Raw genomic sequence first — 25,112 nt, forward strand, 5'->3', positions numbered from 1 at the left:
GGTGTGGATACCTTATGTGGTCAAAAAGTTACAAGGGCCTAAGCGCAAACTCCCCCAAATAGCCCAAAAAAGGCTTAGCACAGGGGGGGGGAAAGGCCTAGCAGCGAAGGGGTTAAAGCAAAGGCAATTACATACTGGTTTACATTATATGTTAGTGATGTAAAACATTGCTGTGACATATTAGGCAAATTACAATAAAGCAAAGTAAAGTACTAATTCGCATTTGATGTTGTATTAGCTCTGCTGTGGCAAATTGAACTATAAAGATTTGGATTCATCCATTCTACATTACCACGCTCTTACTAAAATGAATGTATTGTCAGGGTAAAACATTGTTTCATTCTTGTATGCATTATATAACATTAGTGTGAAACATTACTATAATCCATTTGGTAACATCTAATGTTGTATTGAACTGAAATGTGGCCAGCTGGACAATAAAGATTTAAATTAATCAATAGTACATTACATAGTACATTTTGTCATGAATTAGTTCTTATTTCTGCTTTTTGTACTTCTTTCTGCATTTTAACTGCATTTTTACGAATTCTGCTCTAGTGGGCTTTATACCTATTTGACTTTAATCAATTTTATATTCAATATTGTTTATCAGCAAATTTTATTGCATTACATTTTTGTGCTTCAGTGGGCATAAAGATTTTCACATACAGCTCAAAATTATAAACAATACTTGAGATGAACATTGCTACGAAGTAACTTGCCAATGTCTAGTGTGGCCATATAATTAAACCAGCTCTTTTCAGGTTAGATATATTTTAGCCCCTTTGCACCCAATCTTGTCATGCAGCTTCCATAATATCTGCAATAAAATTCAAACAAACTTATAAAAAAAAAATGGTATCTTCATGATTACTTACTTAAAAACATTTATTTGCTCTAGATATTATCTGAGGCAGTAGTTTTGAGAAAAAACCATCTTGGTTTGCAAATATGTTTCACCAATTCATCCCAAATGTACAAATAGTTCCTCGTCAAGGTTGAGACCTACGGGATTGAGTATGTGGTATCTAATGATCATTTTAGATTCCAAACGTTTAAGTTCTCTTACCCTGTCTCCACCCCTTTCTCTGATGGGTATCCTGTCCAGCACACTGAAGGACAGTAAATTGGTATTATCATGTTAGAGTCTGAAATGTCTTGCAACTGGGTATTGCTTATCATCATTTTTAATTGCCCACAGATGTTCCGGAACAAGCTTTTTTCTTTGTGAATGGTACTCCAGATGTAGTGTTTGTTGCATGGACATGTTAGTGCATACACAACATCTCATTGGAGAAGGTGTAGCATTTTGACACATTCCCAGATATACTAGCTTTCGTAACTCTGGGAATGCGCCAAATACCATAGGTGAAAGCATGGCAAGGCCCATGCTCCACCTTTGGAACACCTTCCAGCTTGAAATGTAACATAACGCAGCGCAGGCAGCTGTGTTGCATAAACTTTTTTTACAAAGCCACACAAGGCTGTACAAATCACCCCTTGCATGTCTTTGTAAATATTACTGAAGCAGTTGCTTTGCCCTTGCATCACCTCGCATGACGCAAAGACATCAGAAAGGCTTTATAAATCTAGGCCTAAATGTCTTGTTATACCTCTGTATTGATTTCATGCTGTGTTTCTCTTTCAGTGTGATCCTGCACTTTTGCCTGAGCCCAACCATGTGATGCTAAACCACCTTTATGCACTCTCTATCAAGGTGAGATCTACAGAGATTATAAACATATTCATACAAACCTAGCTAGAAAGTTCTACAGAAATGTCAACTCAGTGAAGACCAAATCCTGCTCCCATCCCTATGTCCTTTGACAAACCAGGGCCTAATTCACAAACTGCATTTTGTAGTATGTAAAGTAATATTACAAAATGCAAATCACAAACCTAGTGTAAATCTCTACCTCCACCTTTTCTTTCTTTTCTATGGGGAGAGCCTCACATGTAGGTTTACTGCTTAGTAGTAAATATGGGAAGGAGAGAAGAGTGGCTGGAAAAAGAAGCATGACAACTAAATGCAATGGGTTTAGGGAGGAGGAAGGAGGGAGGGATTTAGGTAGGGTTAGAGTGGTGTTTACGGAGTGGCATACATTTCCCCACAACAGAGAGCTCATTGCTATTCAATAACTGCACTTCTAAGGTTATTACAGCAAAATTGACAAAAAACAAGAGTACATGTACAGAGCTGGAGTAAGTCCAGTTTCTCACATGTCCAGTCACTGTTACTGCAACAATTTCCAATAGAAAATAATGGAGGTAGCGACTTAAAATAAAACCATATTGGTAATAATGCTTAATTAAATTAAACTGTTTAATATATTTAAAAAGATAAATACATTTAATTTATTGTTAAAAGATTATCTAAAAATAAAACATATTTTATGTTAAAATAATCTACTAATGTTTTTTAATTTAAACATGAATGTGACATTAATTTACATTACAATAACATTCAATTATTTTTAATTAACTATATTCATCTACTTTAATCCTTTTTAATACATAATAAAAATATATATTCTTTTAATTTACATGGGGTTTCTTTTTAATGTAATATATTCAAAGTAATTTATTTTTAAACTAAAAATGCACTGTGCTGTAGCATTTTTACATAAAATTAATCCACAATAATATTCAACGTAAAACATTTTTCAAATTTTTTTCACGTCAATTAAACTGTTTCATCTTTTTCTGTACTTTAGCATAAGTAGATCACAGTAATTGGGGCAAAGCTTTCTCCGTGGTAAGTATGGAGAAATTTGAAAAAGCTTATTTTTAGGTTAAATAATAATGTAAATTAATTTATATCTTTATTTTAAATGTAATATAAATAAAAAATGCTAAAGCACTATTTTTTATAACTCTTTTTATTAGACCATATATTGTTTAAAATGACTGAAAAGATCAATTCGACATGTTGAAATGACACTGCACCCCCCCAGAAGGTAGACCAGGGTACCTGTTCCCCAACTCAATGCACATTTCGTCAGGAGCCTGAAGTCTCTTCACACCATACCCACCAATGCCTATAACAATTACGCCCCCCCTCAGTTGCTCCTTTAACCCCTTCTGTGCCCCGGCCTTTCCCCGCCCTGTGCCGGGCGTTGAATTAGCGGGCGGGGTTCATGACGAGATAGTCTCGTCATGGGCACAGCGCAACCGCGCTCCATGACGAGACTATCTCGTCATGGGCACTGAAGGGGTTAAGGGGGGGGGTCTTTATTAGTCCAGCTCTCTGTGTTCCGCCACGGGGCTTGTAGGCTGATTTCTTGGCCTACATGCACCAGTCTAAGGTGGTCGCCCAACGCTCTAGATGTCGGAGTTTTCCCGCCTCCCCCCAGCCGGACAGTGTCCCTTTTGGCAACCATGAGGGCTAGGTTACACCTCAGTAATCCATATTTAGGTTTTGTCTGTTCCCCCCAGATTCCCAGCGTTGCCAGCACCGGACCCAGTGAAATTGTCTCCTCTGTGAGCTCTGTTAGCCGATCCCGCACCTGGTCCCAGTAGCGTTGAAGCTGCACAGTGTATGCTCAAGCGCACCCTCCTGAAGCATCTATCTGTATCTATCTTCCCCATGCGGTGCAGTCCAGTTCTGGTATAAAAGGCCCTGTGCAGGATTTTTAGCAGAACCGGACAGAACCCAGCCTGTATCGCCACCTCTTTCAGGTGCCTGCAGCCCTCTCCCCAGTCCTCATTCTCCAGAGCTCGCAGATCTCTCTCCCACCGTCCCTTGAATGAGGAGAGTGGGGGTTGGCTATTGTTGAGGAGAGTTCTGTAGTTCTGGGACACAACATGTCTATGAAGCAGAGCTGGCAATACTCTGTATTCTATGGAGGTCTCATCTGCAACCTTCTGAACGGCGTCCCATAGCTTGACAGGGCGTGTTTTAGCTGGAGGTAACTATAGCGTTGTGTTTTGGACAACTCATACTGGCTCTGGATATCATTAAGGGGGAGGAGCTCGCTGCTACCCCATACATTCCCCAACTTTAAGATCCTAATCATGTCCCATTGCTATTGTCCCTCTAAATGTTACCAATCCACCAGTATCCTGGATTCCCATTGGGGTGTCTCTCATGTCAATTTTCCCGACCATCCCAACCTCTTTGTGGCCTTCCTCCAGGTCCTGATTGCTACCTGTGTGGGGTTGGTCGCTGGCCGTGTGCAACTAATGCTATACAGGTGCTATATAGGTGCCATAAGTGTCCACCTATAGTGTCGGGTTCTGATGAGGGTCAAAAGCTCTCCCATTTACAACCATTAGCTTGGTTTCCCAGTAGTACAAATGCATGTTTGGGAGGGAGCTGCCTCCCTAATAGGTGCCTGTAGTAAGAGTTGACAGGACAATACAGGAGACCTTCTCATTGGAGCAGACTGCTGGTTGCATCTACCACTTTAGAGAACTGCTCTGGCACTTGATATGGTGTGTTTTGGAGCATGTAAAGAAGCTTGATCAGTGAGAGTGGAAGGCCGTCCCAAGTTACACCTGTGGAATTCCGTTATTTCCAGCGTTATGTATATACCCAGATATTCTGGGAGCTAGCTGGAATAAAACTAATTTTGTCCAGTTAATGCCGGACTGGTCCTCGTTGAACAGGTATAGTAGCATACCATCAGCATATAGTGAGATCAAGTCTTTCGAGCCCAAAGTCCATCGTGTCCCCTAATTTGTGCATCCACCCTCACCCTAGTGCCAGTGCGAAGAGCAGAAGCAAGAGAGGGCATCTCTGTTGATGTTGAATTCTCTCCATTAACCCCGACCTGCTTGAGTTTAGTGTAAAGGAGTTAGGCCTAGGTCAGGAATTCCGGCCCAAGCCCAATCCTTATAAGCACCGCCAGGAGGTACCTCCAATTCAGCAAATCAAACACCTTATTGGCATCCAGTGCTAGCAGAACCGCTGGCTCCCCCAGACTCGCTAGGCACCCAAACAACCTTCTCTGCTACAGCACTATCAACTTAATTCTGAATTACATATGTAAATAATTTAAATATATTATATTAAATTTCGTTTTTAAATGTATTAAAAAACCGACCTACACTAAATCATTTATATTTATTTAATAACTATTAAAAATTACAAAAAGTTCTGTATAGAATTAGTTTAATATAATGCAATTATTTAAAATAAAATACTTATGGTTATTTTTAAATTGGAAAAGTTTATAAAAATATTTTAGTATAAAATAATATATATTTTTTCAATTCTATTTACATTTTCTAACTATATTATAAGTTTATTGTATATTTAAAAAGTATAAATAAATTAATCAATTTAACATTATTTCCTTTTGGGCTCTATTTTAAATGCCTTCCTGCATTATGTTTAATGGGAAGGTGTTGCAGTGTCCGTGTATTGTGATGAACTTAACGTTGCTCCTTTTTGGTTGCAGTAACTTTACACTTGTAAATCTGGCTCCCCCGCTTCTCAGGGAGTGGAGACATTTAAGTCTACACTTTTGAGTAACGTTACACTCTGAAGCATTGAATAGCCAAAAGACGTAATGTTACTAAAGGTGTAAGGGTAATTTTTCATATGAAAGGCATTCACAAATGTGAGTATCTTCCTTATTAGCTAGACCAAAGTTGTCCATTGTTTTTCCATTGTAAACCATGCACACGTGGACTTTTGCCATGGATTTGAGCATGCTTTTTCACCAGAGTCTGCCAAAAAAGTTTGAACTATTTTCTTAAGTCACTGGATTCAAGATTAGATTCCAAGGTCTAAAATGTTTGCTGGTTCTGCTCACATTGCTTCTACATATTTTGGACTATTCTGGACTCATAGAAACAAAGGGTGGTGCTGTGGAGTGTAAGAGGTTTTTAAAATACTTTTTCATTAGTGCCTATTTGTATACAGAAATCAATAACTACGTATTTGCCACATGTTTTAGCACAGACTCGAGTTTATGAGTACCATTTTGTGTTCTTTTTGAAAAATACCTTTGTAGATATATATTTGTGGCAACTCGTGTTGAGACAACCTGAATGGCTGCGAAATTTACAAAGAAAGTAAACTTTGTGTATTTAACGTATCCATTTAAAGTAATTATTATTATCTACACCATAATATTTTGATGCTAGCATGCACTTCCACAAACAACACACATTGTCCCTTCGTGCCTCTCTCTACATATGGTGTTATTGGTACATAAAAAGATGTGTTCTAACATATTTGGCTGTACATTTAAGATTCACAACTGATGTGTAACTGCTCAATGTGCAGATTATAGTGTCTTGCGAATTAGAAATGATGGAACCCTTCGGCTCAAGGCTGGTTTAGAATGTTTAGTTTGCAGTTACACACACACAAATAAAGACGTGTATTACTAAGCTCCATGTGTAGCATAGTCATCAGCGGGTACCTAGGCTGGGGAGGACGCTACACAGGTGAGGGTGTAGTTATGTATTTCTTCCAGTTAAGTGGGCCACAAATTTGTGGTATCTACTCAGAAGTCCACACAAAAACTAATTAGAAGAGAATGATATCCTAAAGATGTTTGAATAACTCGCATCTTTTATTTACTCGTCAAGCCTCTTGATCCAACCTTCCTGCTCTAAAGTATTTGACCCAAGTCTCTTAATGTCTTTCTCCTTCAATTTGTCTACCATTTGTTGAATGCAATATTTAACAAATAGCTTAAAATCTAAAATTTTAACGTCTGATATTAATCAACTTCTTTGCTCAGTATTCAATATGACCAACTTCATTGGTAACAGCTATTACTGCTGCCTTACCCTTGTTCCAGTGTAATTCATTCATCATAAGTCTTATATTGCTTAGCTGCATTTGATTTTCCTACCTGGTCCATTCTGAACATAAACAAGATATTGCCATCCTTCGGTAATGTAATACAAAAGGAGCCATATCAGTAGTTCTCCATAGTTTATTGTAAGGCACCCAAAAGATTCAACTTCATGCATACAGATTACTAATATACTTTGAATTCACTGTTTGATGACCCAGTTGTTTTTTAAATAGCTCTTTATTATTTACTTTTGAGCAACATTTGGTATATAATGTCATCAGACATATAAGTATCTGTAGCATGTTTTTCAAGACCTTACACAACTTGCATTAGAATAGTACAGATCTACCAACATATATAAACAACTTAAGAACAATAATAAATCATAGAAAGAGATTTGGATTACCAGCATAGTGTATACAACCCATCACGTGTGATGTTAAATTCAATTAAAGTTCATCCTATTGATAGGTAGATTGAAACATCTCTCATGTCCCATGCACAATCACCAAAATCAGATAATATACCCCTGTCCATCCATCCAGGCTGTGGACACTCATTGTCCTTGTGTCCTACAACGTCATAGTAAATCACATTATTCTTCATGGTTTGTTCAGGGAGCAAAATCCAACACCAATTAATAAAAAAATACAGATTTATTTATTATTTTGGGCACCAAGATCTTCGTGATCAGGTAAGGACTTGTTAGGTCTCGCCTGGCGACGCAGCGCGAAAGCGCTGTCGCTAGCGAGATCTATTGTTACTGACTTGCTTCGGAAGGGAGACAGGAGATGGGCACGCGCAGGGACGACTGGAGTTTGTGAACGCGCCCGTGAACACGCACATCCAGATACGCGATGTGCACATCTCCTGTTCCCCTTCCGTCCTTGCAAGCCTCATGCAATTTCCCTTTTTTATTTATGCGCATGCGCGCTCAGTTTAACATAATTACCAGTTTTCTATGACTTGTTTTACTTGTGTGTGTATGGGGGTTGACTGTCGCATAACTTGCAAAATGTCCTGGTCCTCAACCCAACTGATTACGAAAGGACCCGATGCGCACACGGAGAAAATATACCCCTCTCGGAGAAAATACAACTCAAATACCCCAAATCAGTGTTTGGTGTACTCTGCCAGAACCAAGTCATTCCCGAAACCTGCCCCTCAGCTTTGCTACATTCCCCTAAGGACAATGCTGCACATTACTTCACAGCCACACAGAAAGAAAAACACACAAGAGCGTTCAAGTCCACCGTTAGCCCTCACACTGGACATTTTCCATATACGTATGTCACTGATGAACACACATTACCATAATGGTTTACCATTCAGCAGCTATCACAGGACAACCCGTCCCAAATCGAGCAGAAAGTGCCGATCTTACCTTGCGCATCCCACCAGAAGACCGTAAAATCTGATTGTCTCAGCTTTCCTTTCTACTCATACCAAGTTCAAATAGTGAAGGCATGGGGCGGTGAAAGGAAAAGCGAGTTTACAGTGATTGACAGGCTACAAACAGATACTGGGCGGGCATTTACATAGTTCGCCATCAATCCTGTGATTGGCCAGAAAGAATGACTGCCCCGAAGAAGAAGGTTCGCCTATCCCGGAAGGGTCCTTCTCCAGCTGCTGCCCCGGAAGAGACGACCTTGCCGCCCCAGAAGTGTTCGCCTACGGGTTGTTTCCCTTGGTTGTTACTCTGTGAGTAGTACCCTAGCAGACCCCCGTGGCAAGGTGGCGAGTGTCTCCGTGCTGCGGAGATTGAAAACTCACAATGTAAGAATAACGGAGAGAGCAGCCGGAATGCTGGGAAATGGAGAACAAATGTTCCGGGAATGCACACATTGCTCACCAGTGAGAAGCGGAGCGGGCGACAGCCAGCCAATGGTCTGCAAGTGTATTTGCATTTTTTTTGAGAAGCTGGCACTCCACCTTAATTTACAAGGCGAATTGCCATAATAAAGCTACCCTCTCTCTTTTATGTGTCTTGGGCAGACCTCGATCCTCTCTTCCAAATATGACTGTAAAAAAAGGAATGAGAGGTAGGTATACCGCATGAGGGAAGCGTAGTTAAATTACATTGTTTATGTGATGTTAAGTTTAATGAAGTTCTGTGAAAACATAATAAAAACATGTATTTGAACAAGCATTTGCAATGCAACAGGTCTCGCATTTACACGAGTTTGAGCTATTGGCATTGTTAATGACATTGCCTTTTATTTATGTTTTGGTTTTTGAAACCTCATTTAAACGCATTGTCATTTACAATGCCAATATCTTAAACTTACGTAAATGCGAGACGTACTGCATTGCAAATGCTTGTTAAGAAAGGTTTTTAGCATTTAAATAGACAATACTGTCTTCATGGTAATGTTATCCTATGGGAGAAAACATATACTGAATACGGCCACATGTCAATGACTTACAGGATAGTTCTTCTGGACTTAAGTAAAGTAGGGGCCAAGGTCCAAGGCAGCACCAACAGGTCACCTCAGTAGGCTCTGGGGCCTCCCGGTGCAGAGGAGCTTTTCGGTGTCAGGTAACTCTTTTAGGTCAATGGGAAAAGTACCTGTAAGAAGGATGCTGCAAGTGGGGGCGGGCGGACCAGTCCAGTTGAACCCAAAGGGGGGGCTCAAGTCTCAAGCATCTTTGTGTCCCACGGACACCGTTGGTTCATCTGTACTTGCGCTGGGTGGCTCATGTGCAGTGTTGCTTTATCCAGCGAGATCGCGCTGTGGGAGGCTCTCACGGTTATCAGTCTCCTGCAAAAGTGGCTGAGGGTGAGGACTAGGGTACCAGTCTGGCTAAGCCCAAAGGGGGGGCTCAGCTTTTAACGGGGTCAGGACCCTGTAGGTACCGTTGGTTCATGTGGATTTGAACTGTGAGGCTCGGGTGCAGAGGTGCTTTGAGGTGTCGGACTGTGGGGGTCAGAAACTCTGACTTCGAGGGGTGACCTGGAGAAGGGAACAAAACATGGCAGCTGGACCTCTCTCTGTGCTTCCCTCTGCAGTGCTGATATCCCTCTCGGTCTTTGTGGGGTCAGTGTCTGGATCGGACCGCCAATAAGTCTTGGCTGCTGGCTCCCCTAAATACTAGATTTAGAGGTGTTAAAGGGAGTGAAGGGTAGTAGCCAATGGGCTACTTACCCTTGGGGTCACTATACCCCCTATATGATCACTTCCTATGAAGAATGGGCCTATCCCAGAGATCCTAGTTCTACCAAAAACAAGATAGTGGAACTCTTCCTTTGGGGAGTCCAACAGGTAGCCCACCTCAGGGATATGACTAGCCTGTGTGTGCAATACGCCTACTGCATACCTAATTTCCTGTCTGTCCAGGTGCCAAATAGTCCTCGAGCAGGAGTTGGCATTCCTCAAGTCTGGAGGAATCCGGGGTTGCACATCAAGGGCAGCAGAGGCTTTGAAGCTTCTGGCCTTGATATGCAGAGCTACTAGCCTTCTCTTTGGAGGAGGTGATAACACCTCCTGCCAGAGCAGGCATTATTCCTGGCCTACTGAGAGCATGGCCCCTCAAACCTGGGGGTCCGAAATGTGTCTGTGGTAGCAGGCTGGGCAGGAACAGTCAGCCAGAACACTAGACGACTAGTAGGTCTCAGGGGCACCTCTAGGGTGCCCTCTGGGTGCATGTCATAATAAATCCAATACTGGAATCAGTATGAATTTATTAAGACCTGGTGTTGGATACCAAACACCATTGGTTTCATTGAAGCCAATATGTAGCTGGGTAACTCTTAATGACCAGTGCCCAGTACATACCTTAATATGGCTTCCCTGCTCCCCTGCAATATCTGGTAATGTGGACTAGACATCACAGGGGCATATCTTATCATGCAGCTATGTCATCACATAAGATATAATGCACCCTGCCTTAGGGCTGTAAGTCCGGCTGTAGGGGTGACTAACATATATAATATGCAGTGACTTGGGCATGGCACACCGGGGTGTGTGCCATGTCATGTTTTCACCATGGTTTTCACCTTGGCACGTAGCCTGAGATGGCAGACTGCATGCAATTTGCAGTAGGGTCCCTTAGGGTGGCATAAGACATGCTGCAGCCCTAAAAGGACCCTCTGTGGTACCTCTGCCATTGGTACCAGGGGTACCATTTGCTAGGGACTTACCAGGGTGCTACAGTGTGTGCCAGATGTATCACAGTTGTATCAGTTTACCTTATAGAGTAACGAGCATTGGCACTGAAGCCTTTTTAGCAAGCTTCCAGTGCACTTCTAGTCGAAAACATCAGTATTGGTGAACAAAAAATAGAGGTGACCATGACAAAAAGAGGCACTTGATCACTAACTTGGCCACGACAGGAAACTGATCCTTGGACGGCAAGGGAATGGGCAGCTCGACCTCCAGAATTGATAAGTTAGAACAAATGAGATCTAGAGTGTGTCCAGTTACATGCGTGTGGCCCTGTACTAAATGAACTAGCCCAAGCACTGTAGATCTTCAACAAATTAAGATGTCAAAGGGCAAAGTGAATAGTCCAAATTATTATTGGCATCACTAGGAAAAGTAAAGATGAGAACTTAATAATGTTTGAAGAGATAACATCTGACACTGAGGAAATCTACTTAGCAGCTGGCCCACACGGTCTATATGCAAGGAGTCGTGATAAGGTAAAACAATTGAACATTTCAACAAGAAGGACAATGCTTCACATTCAGAGATATCCAGTTTTTCATTTAGACAGCTAAAAGATGACTTGAATATAATTGCGAGCTCGCCCTCAGATTTGCCCTGATGATTGCATGTAATGATACCATAGCTAGCAGGCTGTGCTTGAACAATATCGGGCAACAATATAGCATTCAAGTCTCTGTTAGGAAAACAATATAAACATCGTAATCAAGGATAATATTACAAAGCTCCAAATATGTTTTGCCAGCGAACAACAGTTTGAACTCAAAAAGCGGACTAAACCCAGAGGAGAGGTTGAGCCTAGGGCAGCCTGGACCAGCCCATTCACTTCATTTCCTGAATTAAGAGAAAAATTACAAAAGGCACAACATAGTTCCCTTTCCAAAGGGCACACACATTGTTGGCACTTACTGGAGAATAATTGCCTCCCTTCAGATAGTGCGAACCTCGAGTAGTCCCAGCGACAATGCAAATTTAGTAGAAAACAGCCAGAGTTCCAGGCCCCTTGACCCATTCGGGCGCAGATGGGCACAGCGGGCTTGCCTTTGGCATGCCTTCGGTGCACTGGTGGTGCGAACACCTGATGCTGTATTTATAGTGTGCAAACCCTTCCACAGGGCTGTGAGGCCATAAAACTAGAGCACACCAGGAGGTTACAATATTTTACTCTCAAGATGGCAGCTCGCCCACCAGTCTGCCTAACACTGCAGGACAGGGAAAATGATACAGCACATAAAAACAGTGCCTCAACAAGTCAAAATATGAATAAAAACAATGAACAATAAAATAAACTGTTAATAGAACAGGTACATTCTATTCTACCTTACAGAAACAGTGAGTCATTCTTGAGTTTTTACTTGATAACCTAAAATGTAAAAAAAAAAAAATATTAAAAATTTTACATTCACACATAAACACTACTTTCCACTATAGAAATACAAACAACAAAGTATAAAAGTAACAATCTGTCTTTCCAACAAACGTTAACCACAGTAAACCAAGTGTTGAAATAACTAAGGTGTAAATTAAACGTTCCCTCTCCAAACTAAAATATATTATGGTATAATTTAGACTTTAGAGGGTGTACACTTCTGGGGAAATATAGGGCTTTGAGGGGGGTAGATTTACTATTCCCACTTCAATCTAAGATACATTGAGGAAAGCGCTGGACTTTAAATGAGGTAAATTTACTATTCCCACTTCAATCAATGTTTGTGCAATACCTAAACTTTATAAAATATAAATAAAATATTTTCACTCCAATACAAAACATATTCATAGAAATAATATACTATAAAAAAATTGCATGCTGTACCCAAAGCAACTTAAAAAAAGCCACTTGCAATAGTTAAAAATCAATTACATTGAAAAACATTTATGAACAGAAATTAATAAATAACATACTTAAATAAAAAATGTCAATATTTCCAAAAAATTATACATAGAATAAATAAATACAAATTTACTAATTACCCACTTGCATAAACAGCTAAAAACTACAAGTAAAAATCAAAATATATACTAAATTGTTTTTTTAAAATTTATATAAAATTTAATTTACATTAAAATTAATACCTACGGAAAACAAATATAATCAACCAATAAAAAAAAGAAATACTGGATCAAACTTTAAAGATAAATATTATTATAAAATGTTAAAACTTTAATAAATATCCGCTGATTAACCAATATTTAAGTTAAAAGCGAAATTAACACTACATTGAAAGTATAAAAGAAATATTTGAAAAGTACAAAACATCTAAGTTTAAAATTCAAGAAGAACATTTAAAAACATGTTTAAATACTCATACCCAAATACCCCTTAAACCCTACATCCTGCCCCTAAAGCATTTTAAAAATGTATAAGAATACATCAAAATCAACAGTATATACAAATTTTAATGTTACATTACATAAAAAATATAAACATTTAAATATACATCACAAACTGCAAACATTGTTTTTAACTTTATAAACAACAAATTAATTCCACCCTATAAACCACACATCCTGCTTCTAAAAATGTAAACTAATTTAAAAAATAACAAAAAACATATACAAATTAAAGAGCTATATTATATCGTACAAAATTTTTAAATAAGAATATTACTAAACAACAATAATAAAAAAACCTGTATAAAGCGAAATCCTGCAATATTAATATTGACAATATTTTTACATCACAATATTTTTGCAATGATATTCATGTCTCACAGTATTTTTAATGCAGTATTTTGCCAGAATACCCAGCCGAAAACATCACCACCATAACAAAATTCACAACACACAACAAATATGCACAGTCATTCTTGCTGCACGTTATCACCACCAAACCTTGCTTCATAATTTGTTCTTAACTTAAAACCAAAGACATTAAAAAGCTCTAGACATAAACATTTTGTGCTCTGGCCCCATTTAATAATTCTTGAAAGTAGTTTTTTCTTTTACCCACTTCTACTTAGTGCACACATATGCCTAAATATTTTGAATTACTGTGTTTAAAATGTTTTAATTTTCACACTTCCTCAATTAGTCTATTCAATACATGAACAGATAAATAATACATAGATTTTTAACTTATCTAATACATGTCACTTATGGAATCGCTGTCATTGGGAATGTTAGCCATCAAGCTTTATTTATGATTTCATTTGTATAGCTACTGTACCCTGGAGATAGATCAGTAAAAGAACAAATAAGAACATGAGACTCTTACCTCAAGAAATACATAGAACAAGAAAAATGCATCAATAAAGTAAAAACACTTAGAAAGAATCAACAAAACCTGAGGGTAGCTATGTGTAGGACAGTGATAGGCCGTGGTGATCAACAAGCAGCCTGCTGCTGATTTTTGGGTTCTGTGACTGCACAGGCGAGATTGTACGGGAAGTGACGTCAGATGCTGACACTGAGGCACGGAGGCGGTCCAGGCTGTGTGCGGGCAGACAGAGGAGCTACGGCGGAGGAGTTACTGTGCTTCTCAGGGGGCCACCGCGAGCCACAGGAGACGCGGGAACACAAGACTCCAGATAAGACTCCCAACTGCCAACGAAGCCGCCTGCCGTGACGAGGCTACGGCAGGAGCAGCGGGAGCGGCAGGAGCAGAACGGTTCGTTCGTCACTGAGAGCCGCGAGATGCTCTGCACGGTAGGGGGCCTCAGTGTGTATTGATCGTGGTGGTGCTGTTGAAGAACGCACTGCACGGGACTGCTAAACACAGTCAAGAACTTCAATCCTTTTTTTAAGAAGGGGGGCCGTAATTCACTTATTTAATGTGACAGTGGGACAGTGGGACAGTGGGAGCAGGGAGCTACGCAAAAGTATATTACAGAAAACTGTTGCAAAACTGTTGGACCTCCACCAGACCCTCTCAGCACACAGGGGACGTCACTAATTATTTGCAAGACAACCTGGACGTTTTTTTCTTTTTTCAACACTGCAAAACAACAAAGCTTCTGAGGCAGGAGTTGAAACGTTGGACTCTATTTAACTCCTATTGCTCCTCCCCCCCCGGCCCCCCGGCCCCCTTGCCCTTGCGGAAGTGGCTAGGCTGTCCCCCAGTGAGTTTGAGACGAAACACAGCTTGTAGTGCGGTTTGCGGTGTGGCTTGTGGTGTGGTTCAGGGGTCGTGGGGTAAATTGAGTGAGAGCTGTGCAAAAAGGAATTGTAAATAAGCTGCGCAAAATAAAGTTTAACGTATGCTTTACTTGTACAACATGGGAAATTGAAAGCTGAAACTGAAAAAATGGAAATTTGAAAAGTCTTAGTCGTAGTTGAACTTGGAGAACACGGAGGGTGCTGCGCTGTTTGAAACTCAAGTATTCTCTCCAAGAACACCTCAGTATCATCCCTCTTGGGATATATTTATCAATTAAATTGTGATACACACGCAACATACCAGTGGTGCAAAGTATAAAGTACTAAGATATAACTGACCTCAATACGCGTAAACTACGTAGACATTGGGAATGCGCTCAGGGAAGGAAAGAACACTGGGCCCTCCTACAAGACGAGCACGTAAAACGCAAGTACCTAAAGTGTTAAAAAAAGCTAAAGCACAGATAAAGGGAGAAAATCAAACTTTAATTTCACCAATAGCATAGATGTTTGAAAAATCTACAAAAATACCACAGAAATTTTATTTTATGAAAGATCCAACAGGAACGTTAATGTCAATGGAATCGGATGTAGAAAAAAAAACAGTTACAAACTCCAATTAAACCAACTAACATATTGGAAAAAAATATACTAGCAGTTGGTTCAGAGTGGGAGTGGGACTATGTTAGCAATACACAAAATAAGGATCTAGAGGGCCAGATATTGGATCTAGAGGGCCAAATATTGGAACACAGGGTGGATTTGGAATGACAAAACCCAGTATTTATATCTCAAACAGAAAAGACGGATATGGTTAAGAATGGGATGGAAACACCAACAAAAGATCTTGGTCCACTCGCTCTTGAGGCTTGAGCCGAGAGCAGGGCTGCGTTATACTCCTGTGTTTGAATGGCTTGTTACCTGGTGACTGCTTGTTATAACTTGTGTTTTAATATTTTAACTGCGACATGCACTATTGCTTTTTGCACATCAGTCTGTGACTGTTAGTTTCTGAGCCTTTTTAGTCAAATAATATTGCTGCTACTTACTCGCACCCTCTCTCAGTCCTGTACAGGCGCTCTTCCTGTGACATCGGGCTCCTACAATCTGCGGTGGCCATTTTAGTGGGAAGTCTCGTGGGCGGTCTAGTTGTGACAGGATACTATTTCTGTGGCACTGGCGCGATCGCGCAGCGTCCACTCGCTCTTGAGGCTTGAGTCGAGAGCAGGACTGCGTTATACTCCTGTGTTTGAATCGCTTGTTACCTGGTGACTGCTTGTTATAACTTGTGTTTTAATATTTTAACTGCGACATGCACTATTGCTTTTTGTACATCAGTCTGTGACTGTTAGTTTCTGAGCCTTTTTAGTCAAATAATATTGCTGCTACTTACTCGCACCCTCTCTCAGTCCTGTACAGGCGCTCTTCCTGTGACATCGGGCTCCTACAATCTGCGGTGGCCATTTTGGTGGGAAGTCTCGTGGGCGGTCTAGTTGTGACAGGATACTATTTCTGTGGCACTGGCGCGGTCGTGCAGCGGACGCGCGCAGCGGGCGCGCCGCTGGCGCGCCTAAGGCAAGCCCGTCTGCGCCCGTCCGCGCTCGGCCCGTGCCTAGTGCCAGGAACGCTGCCCAACTCCCTCCCCAACGGATTACGTCCTGGACTAGGGACCAACTGTTTGCACTCTCACAGCCTCACTGCGTCGCGCCTATGTGTTTTTCTCCTGACACTACACCATGTATAGGCAGAGGATATGCTGGGTTTCACTGTGGGTCCTGTGAGTATGAGCTAAAGAGTTGTGGTGGGAGGGAGGTTATGACCCACGAAAGAGAGGTGTTAAGGCCCCGTGATGGTCCCTCACAACATCCGAGGCACGGCCAGTCGATCAAGGCCGGCATGATTAATTGTAGATCCCTCCCTAAACACGCTTTGGACATTTGGCTACTACTGGAGATTCACGAGTGGGACCTACTATTCCTGACAGAAACGTGGCTGAGAGAATGTTCGAACCCAGATATCTATTTAGCGGTCCCGACAGGCTATAGATTGATCTATGTAAACAGGCCAGACAATAGATTAGGTGGAGGGATTGCTATAATTCTAAGAGAAGAATGGGATGTGACTCACATGAAAATTGAAGGCTTGGGACCTATTGAAGCCATGGCCTTTCATATTAAATTTTCCTTCACATCTTCAATGGCAGGATTATTGGTTTACAGACCCCCGAATACATTGGCCTCCTACTGGACGGCGCTATTTGACTGTATTGCTAACATGTCCTTACGCTATTCTAACTTCACCGTGTTGGGTGATTTCAATATTCATATGGACAATGCTAGCTGTCCTTTAGCCAGTCAATTAGAAGACTCCCTAAAGAGTCTGAATTTAGCGCAAAAAGTATGGTCCCCCACCCATTCTGCTGGCCATATCTTAGACCTTGTCTTTACCAGTGATCCCCTTTTAGAGATGGAATTGTTTCCCGTTACTTGGTCTGACCATGTAATGGTCCAGTTTAGGCTGAGTCAGAAACACGAGTGCAACCTCAACAGACCTGTGACAGAATACAGGAGAAACTGGAAGAAAATCACCCCTCAATCTATGAGAGATGAACTACATATCACCACCCCCATATTGTCTGGGAACCCTAATCTGGATACTTCTCTTGTGAATGCATGCATTACGGCAGCCTTAGATAAATCGGCCCCTATTAAACCATGCAAGGTGGTTAGGAATAAACCATCAGCACCATGGTTTAATACGGAGCTCCGTAACGGAAAGAGCCGATGTAAGAGACTCGAGCGAGTCTGGAGGAAGAATTATGAACTCACTGCTAAAGTGGTATATAAGGCAGCCCTTAAAGAATTCCATGCACTTAAACGTAAGGTGATGAGAGAGTATATGGCCAAACAAATTCTGAATGCGGACAATCCATCCAGAGAGATTTTCAGGATAGTAGAGGGCTTTCTGAAACCTCAGGCCTTAAAGAGTACTATCTCACCCTCTCTGAATCTCTGTGAGGAACTGGCCGCCTTCTTTCAGGATAAAATTATGACCATCTACTCCTCCTTTCCTTCAACTGAAAATCAGGAGATTCATCCGATCAGTACAGTAGATAACTGGTCAACCTTTCACAGATTTGAGAAGGATGCCTCTCTGATAGAACTTCTGAAAATCAAGTCTGGCTCTCCCCTCGACCCCTGCCCGGCCAGAATTTTTAAACTCTTAGCTCCTCTTTTGAATGATACTTTGAATGCGCTATGGAATACCTCCTTGGAGACTGGTATTTTCCCTTCCGATTGGAAAAAGGCATTAGTCCGCCCTATTCTTAAAAAAGAGGATGCAGACCCCTCGGAACTGAAACATTTTAGGCCTATATCCCTACTGCCAGCCCCCTCAAAAGGAAAAGGAAGTCCAGAGACAACTCTCGGACTTCCTTGAATCTAACAATCATTTACATGACTCTCAATCAGGATTTAGGGCTGGCTATAGCACGGAAACTGCCCTACTGGAAGTTTCTGAGTCCATCCGTGAGACCCTGGATCAGGGTAGCTGTGCAATGCTGGTACTATTGGATTTATCAGCAGCGTTTGACACGGTCTCCCATAAGATCCTCCTAAATAGATTACTCGGCATTGGAGTGACGGGGTCCGTGTTGAAATGGTTTCAATCCTTCTTGAAAAACAGGTCTCAATAGGTGGTTCTCCATCCACATGTCTTTACCTCTAGACCTTTGGCGCAGGGGGTGCCACAGGGCTCGGCACTTAGTCCGACACTCTTTAATGTCTATCTTGCGCCCCTTGCTGAAATCGTTGAGAAATGGGGTGTGCGAGTCGTCTCTTATGCAGACGACACACAGCTAATTTTCTCTTTTAAGGAAGAGGATGACACAGCTTTTACTAATAATTTTAAACAATGCCTACTAAATATCTCTACCTGGATGACTGGAAACTGTCTTAAATTAAATACTGATAAGACTGAGGTCCTATTTTTCAATCAACCTACACCTCCACTGACGGAACTGTGGTGGACAGTAGAATTGAATCCGCCTCCGATACCGGTAACAGTGACAAAGAACCTAGGGGTCAGGTTTGACTCGTTACTGTCAGGCAAGGCACAAATCACGCATATCTCCTCTACGTGTTTTTAGAGACTGAAGAAATTACGGAGATTTTTACATTTCCTTCCTATGAACTGCAGGAAGGCAGTGGTGCATGCCCTTATCACCTCCCAACTTGATTATGCTAATAGTTTGTATATTGGCCTCCCGGATTACCTGATGAGGAGACTGCAGCGTATTCAAAACGCTGCGGCCAGACTTTTGAGGAATGTGCCTCTCCGTTATCACATCTCACCTCACTTGAAAAGCCTTCATTGGTTGCCGGTAGGGAAAAGAGTGCAGTTTAAAGCTATCGTGCTAGCCCATAAAGCAACTAGAGGAGTGGGCCCCCGCTATCTGGAACAGAAACTGCAGAAATATCTTCCACAAAGAACTCTTAGATCCTGCAGTCAAAATCTTCTGATTACGCCGAAGTTCAGAAAGTCGAGGATAGGTGGACGGGCGTTTTCTGTGAAAACGACCAGGCTATGGAACTCTCTACCTAATGATCTTAGACTGATTGATAAGGAACTCCCGTTTAGAAAGGCCTTAAAGACTTGGCTGTTCAGTCTAACTTAGAGATTGGCGTATGCCTATCTCCGCTCTGCCCTTGTGCTTGTAGGACGTTAGCGCCGGGACACTTCCGTTGGAAGTAGCTGTCGCGCTTTATAAATTTAATAATAATAATAAAAGATCTATCACAAGTCGATAAGTCTATGAGCCCAATGACTGCAGGGGTTCCATTACCACTAGAAATTTAAGTCGAAATAAGGAAAAAAAGTGAACTAGCTAAAATCTACACATTACATAGTAAGTCACTAAATCACGAGCACATATTAAAAAATGACGACAAAGTCATACAAGAAAAGCAAATACGAAATATTGATATAATGAATTCTGCATTAGTGACAACTATGCCAATAGGAAAGAGTGGAGAAAGAAATATGGAATTGAGTCATGAAAATCAAGATTGTGACATTCCTAACCAGCTAAAAACAATGATTATCAAGGAAAAAAATATGGGAAGCAATGAGCAAGTGATATTTAAAACTGAATACACCGGTAAACATAATAACTCAGTTAAATCAAAAATTCTAATAAAAAATCAAGAAAATAGTCAGGCTGACACTACCTTCCCATTAGAAATAATGAAACACACATTGATCAAAATGCTAAAAATGTAGGCAATCCCGAATGGGATATATTTTATCAAACTTCAACACTAACTCTAGAAGCACTGACATATCAGTCGAATAAAATGGATACTCAAATTGAAATACTTGGAGTCATGGCCAATGCAGTCGCCGGAATCGATCATAAATTAGCTGAGTTAAACAATCTAATAATCAAAGCTCAAAAAGAAGCAGCCTCAAATTATTTTTGATTGTACATGCGCACCTATAACTAACAAACTTGCAACTATACCGGATGAAGTAACCACCATATTGGAAGATGTTAAAGACATCGTTCGTAAAAAACATGAAGATCAAAAAGAGGAGATGTGTTACTCTGACAAATATCCATCTGCTTCTGTAGAAGAAGAAAAAATGAAGCAAATTGGTGACATAATAGATTCTAATGTCGTGACTAAACCTAACTTAGAAATAATGCAGAGGACACAACAAGAAACAAATAGGTTAAAAAGTTAAGAAATACTGCTTGATTTCCCAATACAGTTGAGTGAAGAAGGAAAGGATAATGAAGATCTAATAGCCTTTGAAATTACAAAGAGACAAAGGAAAAAATTACGTAAAGCAAGAAATAAGGCAAAAAGGGAAAATGCAGTAAAAACATATTCCTATAATCTGAAACACCTCAGATATGACAAAAGAGGGAAATAAACAAAAGAAAATAGGTAAACAAGAAAGTAATGTATCCGAGAGTCAGTCTGCAAAATTATTGGAAAAAAATAAAAGATACTATGATATATTTATAAAGCCTGGGAAACACCCTGCAGATCTAAAACCATTCCCGATCAATACGATTATATTAGCGGACAATATTGATCGACAAGCTGACGTAGTAAACCTAGAGGGGAAGAAAGCTAAAGATAAAGAAGAAAAACATGGGCTAAAAGGAAATGGTTGTGTATTAACAAATGAAATTATGTGTGATATTCAAAGCAACCCGATTAAAAAAACGATATCCTTAACCTCCCTTCATTATAAAACCTCACTAACTAGCCAAAATGAAGAACAAAGGTATGTAGGCTGGAATTTGGCACAACAAAAAGGTAATCTAGTTGCACAAAAACAACGGATAGAGGAAAATGAGAATAACTCCCAGGATATCAAAAGAAACGATCGAGAATATGAGGCATAAACTTATAAGGGATGACCTAGTTATTATAAGAAATGGTCAAGATAAACAAATTATATGTAAGGAACACCAAACTTGTGAGGAAAAAAAGAGAGAAGTGTTGTCTCCTAAAAGGTCTGCCCAAATTACTCTTATACCATTATATGACTCACGTGGCAACCATGATACTTTAAATAGAGGAAATATACTTCGGCTGTTGAAATCAATACCATCACTAGAAAAAGTGACAACAGAAGATATTGAATGTGTAAGATTTTTACAGAATCTTGAAGGCAGACAACCAATAACATTGCTAACTGTAAATACTGATTCCATAGTGGGTCAAATCCTGCAGGAACAAGAAATCTTTCGTAGTTGGGGGATAAAAATTAGCCAACCAGCTCCAAAGGTTTATCCAACTCCATTTATAAAAGAAAGTCCCCTGGGTAAAATATACTGTGATGACGAAAAGTCCACGGATGAAATAAAAGTTGGGAAAATAAAAGGAATAAACGAAAAATGGATTCTGACAGCATTACACGGTAACAACAAACAATGCCAGAATAGAGCACAATATAAAACAGAAGAACTGAATACGGACACTTTAACAATAGCAATATGCTCATGGAACATAAATGGTTTATGTAAAAAGATGAAAAATGCCCAAATAGATACATTATCTAATATCTTTCAAAATATATTATTGCAGGAAACATGGGAAATTGACAATTTTTATTACAAAGATACAAAGGATACTTTGTGCCTGCAATTAAACATCCTAAATTTGGACGACCGTGTGGGGGCCTAGCAATATTTATACTGATTGACTTGAAAGTTGAACATGGGCAGCTAGTCACGAATAACTCTAACTTCCAAGCCGTAAAGTTGAAATATCTAACAAGTGAGGAAAAAAATTAAACATTCTAATATTAATTAAGATATATATAATCCACCTAAGCAGACCTCAAGGAAGTCTATGTGTGCTGCTCTTACTATCTTCTTATTGGACCAAATAATAGAAGAACCGTCTGCCGATTGTATTGTTACAGGCGATTTTAACATAAACCTGTTAATACATGTCATACGGGACAATTTTATACTATCCCAAAATCAGCAATGAGCAATTCCAGAACAAATATTGGATCCCATGATAAATGCTGAACAAAATCTAATTGGGAGAAACTTCCTGATGGACGTGGAAGCATTGGGACTAAGAATATTAAACGGTAGATTTGAAACAGATACACTCCCTGCTTGGTCATTTCAGTCACATAAGTTTATGCCAAGAATAGACTATACAATGGTATCTCTAAATATCTTTAACAAAATTGTTTCCTACCAATTAAGGAAGGTATTTGATAGCGACCATAGCCAACAAATATTCCAAATAAAATTGACATGCTCGAAACATCAACATTATTTGACAACGCAAGGTCAGACTTGTACTACCAATTATAGAAAACTTATATGGATAACAAATAATATGGATGAAATGAAGGAAAAGGCACAAGAACTAATTAAAAAATATTTCAAAGATAACATCATGCGGTCTGCAATTGACCAATGGGAAAACTTTACACAGAAAATAGTTAAGCCGTATGATACCTCTTTTCGGGTACGGAAAAAACAAATGACTCAAATGGAACAAAGGGATTCCAAGATCAGCCTCCCACATACTATCAAAAAAATCAGGCAGACCCGTAATAGACTAGGAAACAGCGAATTAAGCTCCCAAATAATGAAGATATCCAAATAAAACTAAAAAATGGCATTAATAATTTGAGGAAACTAATTTCTAACAAAAAAATAAAGTCCGGCAGGAATTATGGACAAATATCTTCTATGCTTGTAATCAAACGAACTCAAGGGAGTTCTGGAAAGTGATTAATAGCCTAACCAGGCCAAATATAAATCTGTGGTAGCATCCGCCTTAATTGAAGATGAATGGTTTGCATTTCTTATAAAAATCCTAAACCCTGTTACCAAAGCAAATATTGAGGAAGCCAAGCAGACAATGATGATTAAAAGTGACCTAGAATGTGATGCTGAAATCTATATTACAGAAGCCCAAGTCGTTAAATTAATAATGAAGCAAAAAGACGGAGCACCAGGACCTAATGGCATCCCATCTGCTCTCTAGAAGGAAGATCCAGACTTTTGGGCTATATATTTAACAAAGGTTTTCAACAAAGCCATACAAACTGGGCTGATTCCGAAATCGTGGAGAGGGTCATTAATATCTCCTATCTTTAAGAAAGGAAATTGGCAATTACCGTAGAACTATTGTTTGATTACCCTCCAAGATACTGACGCAAAACTCTTTGCAGGGCTTTTATTATCAAGCTTAACAGACTGGGTAAAGGATAAATGGATATTGCCCCCAAATCAAACTGGCTTTATCAAAGGTTTAGGAACCTCTACAAATATACTGATCTTATCGATGTTAATGGACAAGGCACTTTTAACTAAACAGCCCTTGTATTTTTGTTTTGTTGATTTTAAATCGGCCTTCGATTGTGTGAATAGGCACCGTCTGTGGATAAAACTCAAAGACCAATGGAATTCCAAACTCACTATTAAAAATGATACAACTATTGTACTCTGACAATTGGATCAGGGTGAGAATTGGGGATGGCCGAACACTAACTAATGAAATACCTATGGCTGGAGGATTAAAACAGGGGTGCGTCCTTGCCCCACTGCTTTTTAATTTATTTTTAGCAGATCTCTCTACCGCATTGAATGAAGTAAATGCACATCCGCCTAGGTTAGCAGATAAGCAACTATCTAATCTGTTGTACACAGATGATGTTATACTTTTAAGTCAAACTAAAGTTGGGTTGCAGAGGTTAATCGATCGTATAACACTGTACGCAAAAGAAAATGATATGGTAATAAATGAAATAGAGACCAAAGTAATGGTAGTTACAAAAAAAGAAGACTTCAAAATAAATACAAATGGATGTTGGAAGAAACTCGATTAGACCAGGTTGATTCCTACCGGTATCTGGGAGTTATATTTAATGAAAGTAGGAATTTCTTTCCGCAAAAAAAAGATATTACAAGAAAAGATAATACTTTGGTTGCAGCATTCATGATTATTCAGAAATCATTAAGTAACTTGTCTTATCGTCCTTTGCTAAAGATCATTTCGGCAAAATTATTACCTACCCTGACATACGACTGTGAGGTATTAAGCAGGAGAGATGCGGAGATTATTAATAACGCAGTTGCAAAAATGTATAAAATCTTGTTCTGACTGCCAAATAACACATGAGGCTGGAATTTGGGATAAATAACCAGCTATATTCAAGAAAGGGACAAGCTCTTAAAGTGTGAAACCGAATAAAAAACGATCAAGAAAACCAAATGTCCCAGCTATTATGGCAAGAAGTCAAAAACAATAGGAAACTGCAGGCCTGTTCTTATCTAAATAAAGCGAAGGAGGAATTTGGTGTAATACCGATTTGGGAGAATACTATTATCCAGGCCAGTTTTAAAAAAACAATTAACAAACTTACTAATCAACTGTCGCTGATAAAAGACAAAGATATACTTGTAAAAAGAAAACATGCATGGCCAATTATAAACGGATTTATGAAAAAAAAAGTCCAAGTATATCTTGAAACATCATGGTCACAGAAAAATAAACAAATCTTTATCAGAGCACGTTTTGGCTTAATGCCGGGTTTATGTCAT

At 39.8% G+C, this 25,112-nt stretch overlaps 1 protein-coding gene across 1 annotated transcript in view; it reads left to right on the plus strand.

The window, feature by feature from the left end:
• Positions 1 to 25,112, plus strand: part of PRKAB2 (protein kinase AMP-activated non-catalytic subunit beta 2) — a 383,829-nt gene that overhangs the window by 353,947 nt on the left and 4,770 nt on the right. The window contains exon 7 of the mRNA XM_085654813.1: positions 1,649 to 1,717. Coding sequence (XP_085510939.1) covers positions 1,649 to 1,717 — 69 coding nt within the window. The remainder of the gene's footprint in view (positions 1 to 1,648; positions 1,718 to 25,112) is intronic.

Source organism: Triturus cristatus, chromosome 4_1 (assembly GCF_964204655.1).
Source record: "Triturus cristatus chromosome 4_1, aTriCri1.1, whole genome shotgun sequence".
Taxonomy (NCBI): Eukaryota; Metazoa; Chordata; class Amphibia; order Caudata; family Salamandridae; genus Triturus; species Triturus cristatus.